Genomic DNA, 6,764 nt, shown 5'->3' with positions numbered 1-6,764 from the left:
CAAGCGGGCTGGGCGTGCGGGGGGCGGGCCTGGCTTCTGCCGTCCTATGAAACAGCTCTGAGGCCCAGCCTGGCAAGATGGCTGGTGGCGGATCGAATGGCACTACTGGGCCACACAGCTGGGACACAGCCAGACCCTGGGTCGGCATGTGGGGGACACCCAGGTCACCCAGGGCATGCGGGTGGGGATCGGGGCCCCTGTACTCTGTGCGTACACCTGCACTTTCTGTCTGCACAGTCACAGCTTTAGGACGAGCCGGCACCTCACAGGCCAGCCCAGGCAAGGGGCACGCTCAGCCCCCAGCCGGCCCGAACCAGCCGGGTTCCTGCCCAGCAGTGCTCGGCACTAGAATGTGACATCACGGGGCCACAGGTGACCTGGTGTGTAAGGTGCTGGACTCCCAGTGGCCTGCCACAGTCCAATCCTAGACCTGGCAGCCTGAAAGTCACACTGGGCACGTGTGCGTGTGTGCCCGAAACCCTAGAATGGAGGAGAAAGAGCTGCACTGTGGCCATCCCCTCGGGGTGCTGTCTCACTTCCCCTGGCACCTTGTCTCTCCCCAGCAGGCGCATGCACCCTACAGCACACACCTAAAAAATAAAAGGTGTTGACACCACAGTGCCAGCTGAAATGTGAAATGCCAGTGCTGATGGGACATCCCGGTCCAGCCACCCTCGTGCACGGCACCGTACATGTGTGTCGTGGTGAGAAACGCCGCAGAGAGGAACAAGCCCAGGCCTGGAGCCAAAGGCCAGGTCCAGGTCAGACCCACTGTACTCGGCCTCCTCGGCCTCCTCGTGAATGGGGCTCTCCCCAGGGGTCTGGATGGAATTTTGCTGGGGAACATGATGGTCAGTGGTGAAGAACAGTACACGAGGGGAGGTGGGGCCCTCACTACCAACCCCACGAGCTTCGCATGCCTGACACATGGGAGAAGTCCATGCAGCATCAGGCCCACGGGGCTGACACAGCCCAGCACCGCACAGGCCAGCGGGTGCAGAGAAACGGGAGGGCGGGAGGGCAGGCAGGGGCTATGGAGGTGCAGCAGTAAATGACCACGTGGGGAAGGCCCCAGGCCCACAGCCCAGGACCCCCGAGCACGGCAGGTGCAGGCCCGCATCTGGGCTGGCGGAGGCTGGGGCGAGTCCTGACGTGAAGACCCTGGGTGCTGTCTCTCTGTTTCACTGTCTCTCATGGAAGAGATAAACCAATATGCTTTACAAAGAAAGAAAAGTGAGGGAAGGAGGCACAGGACGCCAGGTCTTGAAGCCCAAGATGCTGTGGACCCGACTTCCCGCCATCACACGACACGAGCAGCAGCCAGGCCCCCAGGCCAGCTCACCTGGTCTTTGCCTGGACAGGTGTGACAGCTACTGCCCCCACTTCCCTGAGAGGCCCCCAGATCTGCAAAGCGGCTTGCTCAGACCAGCCTGCAGCCAGGCTGAACGACCAACCTCCCAGCGCCCACAGCCCTCCCAGCACCAGCTCCCATCCGCGGTGACCACCCTGGCCAGGTCCTTACAGAGAGGGGTTTGCAGGCGAGAAAGCGGCCGGGTGGCTCAGCTCTCAGGCTGGCCCCGTCAAACTGCTGCCTCAGGAGACAGGGGCCTCGGGAGGCAAGGTCGGCTTCCACTTAGCCTGGCTACCTCTGGTGTGGAGAGCAGAGCTCCGTGGACAGTTGGAATAACCTAGAACTCCTCTTACCTAACAGCCCTTCGATATTTCTGACCGGAGCTGGAAAAGGCCACCTAATAGAAAAAGCACAAGAGCAGAGCCAGACCCTGGCCTGGAAGGCCAGAGCCCAAATCCTGATGAGAAGCCATCACTGCTCTGCCCTGCCCCTCCTGGACGTGCCAGGAGCAGCCATACAAACAAAAATGACTTTTAGGGCCAAGGGAAGCTGAGCAGGGAGGTCAAAGGTCCTAAAACCCGGGGGCCGGCCACAGGGCATGGGTGTCCCCTCTGTGAAGGAGACGCCCAGCAGCAGCCCCAAGGTGGACCACAGGCCGGAGGGCACAGGGCACAGCCCCACACACCGACCTCTGTGCTGGACCCGAGGCCCACATGCCCCGTGATCTGCAAAATCGAGTTTACATAACAGGCCATGGCATGCCCCAGATGAGGGCGAACAGAGCGGCTGACGGTCCCTGGGGGCAGAGGGCCGGGGGCGGCCAGGAAGGGAGGGGTGAACCAGCACACTCCGTCTAATGACAAAGTCAGTCTGACACTTGTCTGTACTTTAGATCCCTGGCACATTTTTGGGATAAACGAGTAGACACCACAGGCTGCTCTTCTCCACGGATACCAAGTAGCCTGGGGATGAAGGAGGAAAGGGTTTCTTAAAGGGCTTTAAAATTCCAGTTTGAACCATGTAAAGGGCAATTTATTCAGAAATGAGTCGAGGCCATTTTAAACTGCCGTAAGCATGCCCACTGTCTCCCAGCATCCCTGAGAAGCAGGCAGAGGGAAGACCACTAACTGATGGCACAGATAGGGTGCCTGTGGGCCAAGAGGGGGATGAGTCACCGAGGTTGTGCTGGGGCTGGGGGAGACCCAGGCCTGCACGTTCTCAACACAGTGTTCAAGAAAGCCTGGGGGCCGGCAGGTGGCATGGTGAGTCAGACACTAGATCCCACATGGCCAGCCGCAATTCAAGTCCCAGACCAGGTGGCTTGAAAATCACGCCAGGCACATGTGTGTGCATGCCCAGAGTCCTAAGAGGAGACTGCAGGAGAAGGGATTATGGCGTGGTCATCCCCACTGGGGTGATTTTTTACTTTCCCTCTCTATCTGTCTCTCTTTGGAAAGCACATGCACCCTACAGCCAAAACCTTTAAAATATACTTTTTTTTTCTTCTCTAAGTCAGAGAGACAGAAAGAGAGAGGGGAACCAATAGGCCTCACGCTGCAATTCCTTCTCATTACACGTGGCTCGTGGTACGCACAGGCCTAGCACACTCAGGGAGGTCTCAGGGACCCTTTCCACATGGGTCGGCCTTGCCTGGCGACCTCGTGTCCCCACTAGCCCCTGGTCCAGATTCTCTCCACAGCCAGAAGACTAGCTGCGCTCAGATCCACTTTGTAGGCCCAGTCCTGGACACAAGGCCCAAAGGAGCCCCGAAGGGCAGGAAAGTCTGTGCACACAAGGGCCGCGTGGGGTGACCGAGTGCTCTGGCTGAGAACACCCTGGAGCTCCAGGGGCCGAGCCCATCCTGAAAATCTGTATTAAAACGCCAAGGCCACATTCCTCTCCCGGTGAGTACCTGGCTGCCCGGGTCCTCGCCGGACTCCCTCACCTTCACACTCTCAAGGTGCAGGGTGGGCGAGTGCACACTTGAAAGCTGGCTCAGAAGCAGGCCAGATCCTGGTTTGAAACCTGGTTCTGCCACTAACTCGAAAGTGACCTTTGGCAACTTGGCACTATGGTTCATAAAAGGTGTGCTCCCAGTTTCATGTTCTGAAACTGGAATCCTGGTGTTGCGAGGTGGTGAGACCCTTACTAGGGGAGGCCCAGTAGACAGTGACTGGGCCTGCCGGTGCCACGGAGGCGAGGGCAGGGAGCGCTGATGCTCTGGGAAGGCTTAGCTCCCGAGGGGGTGCTGCTGTGCCCAGGTCTATGCACACGCCTGCCGTCTGCCATCCTTGCTGCTTCTGTTGGTCATGGGATGACAGAGCCCCAGAGGCTGGTCTGACGCCGACCCCATGCCTTTGGACTTCCCAGCCACCAGCCTCGTAAACCAAGTAAACCTCGATTCTCCACGAACCACTCAGGCCGAGGCGTGTCTGTTAGCCATGCAGCAGCAGGCAAGGCGCTGGCCACATCACTGCTCCTGGCCTCACGTCCTCTTGGGCAGACCAGTCCACCACGTGTCTGACAGTGGCTGGTGCGGCCCAGATCTCTAAGGAGCTCACCTTCCACAGGGAAGGCGGTAACCCAGGAAACGTCACATGCTGGTGAGGCTATGACCAGGGATAACAGGGTAACAGGATGAAGGGCTGGGAGGCCAGGGCAGGTCTCTCTGGAGAGGTGGAATTTGCACTGGGACCCGTCAGATAAAGCAGCAGTTACTCAAGGATGTGGGGAAGATGAAGACAGGCAAGAGCAGAAGCAAAGGTCCTGAGGCAGATTGAGAGGGTGGAGGGCGAGGGAGGTGGCAAGCAGGGAGTGAGGGCTGGGGGTGGGGGCAGGCAGACAGGCAGCTGTGGGTACAGACTCAGTGTTGGTTTGGTCACACTGAAAAGTAACTAGAAATGAAGGAATTTCATATACAGTGTTCAAACTTTGTTTTAGCAGTAGAACTCTTTAGTGAAATAACAAGTAGGGCATGAACACGACCAGTGGGAAGCTGGTTAAAGCCTTCTGAGCCAACGCCCTCTTGGCCTCCCCTTGCCCCACAGTCCTTCCAAGCTAAGAAGAGCCGGTGGGGAGGTATCGCTGGCTTCCTCAGTGTCCCACACACCCAGTACACAGGACAGCCCTGCAGGGAGAGGAGGTGGAGGAGGCACGGCTGATGCCTGTGGGCCCAGGACAGCCCTGAGAAGGTTCTGAACTAAATCCCTGACATGCGGGAGCTTCTTACAGAATCCGCTGTGAAATCTGGTTCATCGAAGGCTCTAGTTAAAACCACGTTGCTAAAAAGCCACACTGCTGAAACTATAGAGACAGAAATTTGCTCGGTGGCTGGGCGTGAGGGGCACAGGAGCTCCTGGGCTGACGGATGCCACCCTGGGTGCAGTAGCGGGTTCAAGTATGTTTGCCGGTCAGACGCACAGACCTGTACACGCACGTGGGCAAAGCTCAGCACGCGTACGTTAAACTGACTTTTCATTAAGTCACGGTGCTGGAAGGTAACAAAGGCATTTACAGAAGAGACAGGCCTGGAGAGGGGACATGACCTGCAGCAGCCGCGGCCACAGGGGAGGCCTGGCTGGGATTCCTGCCAACCAGAACAGGCCAGGCCAGGGAGCGCTTGTACTCCCAGCTAGCTGAGACGCCACAGCCCCCTCTCCCGCCTTCCCTCCTCCCAAGGCACCCCTCTCCATTTTTCTCTCTTAAAAGAAAACAACTAGGCTGGATGCTGGCGCAGCAGTGAGATGTGATCTCTGAGCCCGACCGGGATGGGAAAGTTCTGATCTGCATCCAAAGACTTCCCCAAACGCACCTGGCACACGTGCCCACGATCCCGGCTGGCTAGGCCAGGATAGACTGCATGTCAGAACCCCGTGGGTGCCGTTTGTCTCTCGTTCAAGGAAGAAAGCAGTAAAGAAACATGACTTTCTCTGGCTGGGCCAGCTGCCCCTCAAGCCTCTCTCCAGTGGGCTGGGCTTCAGGTCCCCTGACTGCAAAACGAGGAGGCAAAGACTGCCACAGCCACAGGCTTCTCCACACCGAACAAGCAGGCCCTGGACGCTTGCTATCAGGCATGGCCTCGATGCTCTGGAGTCAGAAACGGGAGTGCCTGCCCTGTCCCTCCTTGGCTGTGTCTGCCCAGGGCCAGTGGGAGTGACACCCTCCAGGCAGCAGGCAGCCACCTCTAAGCAGCAGACTCACATCTGTCTCTCAAGGGTGGCAGCTGGGATGCTGAGAGGGTCACTACAACCACAAAGTTCTGCTGCGGAGGTACCACAGCCCACCAGGGGCCTCCTGGGGAGCAATCCAGACCAGGAGGGAGGGACAAGGCAGGGCCCGAGTGCCCTGCGGACAGAGCCCTGCTGGAACCCAGGGAGACCCTGCCGCCACCCGCACTCAGGAAAGGCCTGGGTGTGTGTCTCCACATCCACGCCCCTCTGCAGGCATAAATGCATCCACCACCTCTTCCTGGCCACCCTCTGCAGAGGCCTGGTCAGAGCTGCCCTCCTACCCCTGCTCCTTCCATCCCACAGGGACCAAAACACACAGAACCCAGAAGACTGGAAAACAAACCCTCTGGCATGGTTTCTGCTTCCGCAGGGGTGGACTCCAGACCCACTGTGGTCCACACCGCACATTCACCCCTCTACAATGCCCTGGAGGTATGGGGTTTCACAAACACCAAGACTAAGTGCTCTGGGAAGGCAACAGTGGCCCTAGGCTGCCCTGAGAGGCAGTGCAGGCTGCAGGAGGCTCCAGGGTGGCCCAAAGTCCTAGCTGGACTTGCAAAAGGAGCCATCCCCTGCCTGGGTGCCCCACCCCCGCCCGCGCTGTCAGGATGTCCCGCGCAGGCTATCTGGGCACCGGGAGGGGATGGAGGACCTGGCACGTGCAGTCCAGCAGAGTCCAGGCCTGGCCCTCGGACTGCAGCTGGCCCAGCAGGGCCTCCTGACTTCCACCTTGCTGGAGTCAACCTTCCACCAACCCGCGGGGCAGGGCAGGGCGGCCAGCAAAGTTCCACCCGGTCTGGAGAGGCTGCGGGAGGCGTGGCCAGGCCGGAAACTGACGAAGAGTTTCGGCCCTCGGTCCTGGACGCCACAGCTTCCTGGTGGCCGACCTCGGGCGGGGCCCCTGGGGGTCAGCCCCCCCCCGGCCCCGCGGGACACAGGCTGGCCTGCCCGGCGGGGCGGGGGTCGCAGAGCCCACCTTGACCCGCTTGCCCTGCACGTCCAGCGTCTTCATGGTGAAGTCCACGCCGATGGTGCTGCCCTGGCGCTCCGCGAAGGCGCCCGTCTTGAAGCGCTGCACCACGCACGTCTTGCCCACGCTCGCGTCGCCCACCAGCACTAGCTTGAACAGGAAGTCGTACTGCTGGTCTGCGTCCCCAGGGACCGGCCCCGGTCCCGCCATGGCC

At 59.8% G+C, this 6,764-nt stretch overlaps 1 protein-coding gene across 2 annotated transcripts in view; it reads right to left on the bottom strand.

The window, feature by feature from the left end:
* Positions 1 to 6,760, bottom strand: part of RAB43 (RAB43, member RAS oncogene family) — a 24,059-nt gene extending 17,299 nt beyond the window's left edge. Inside the window, exon 1 of one of the 2 annotated variants that reach the window (XM_014584721.1) lies at positions 6,557 to 6,760. In XM_014584721.1, the coding sequence (XP_014440207.1) occupies positions 6,557 to 6,760 (204 nt within the window). The remainder of the gene's footprint in view (positions 1 to 6,556) is intronic. The other variant, XM_014584722.2, reaches the window with a different exon arrangement.
* Positions 6,761 to 6,764: the final 4 nt, after the last annotated feature.

This window comes from Tupaia chinensis, unplaced genomic scaffold (genome assembly GCF_000334495.1).
Source record: "Tupaia chinensis unplaced genomic scaffold, TupChi_1.0 Scaffold147500_2, whole genome shotgun sequence".
NCBI classification, from domain to species: Eukaryota; Metazoa; Chordata; class Mammalia; order Scandentia; family Tupaiidae; genus Tupaia; species Tupaia belangeri.
Note: the sequence above shows the minus strand (reverse complement) of the source record. Positions and strands in the feature narration are given on the sequence as shown.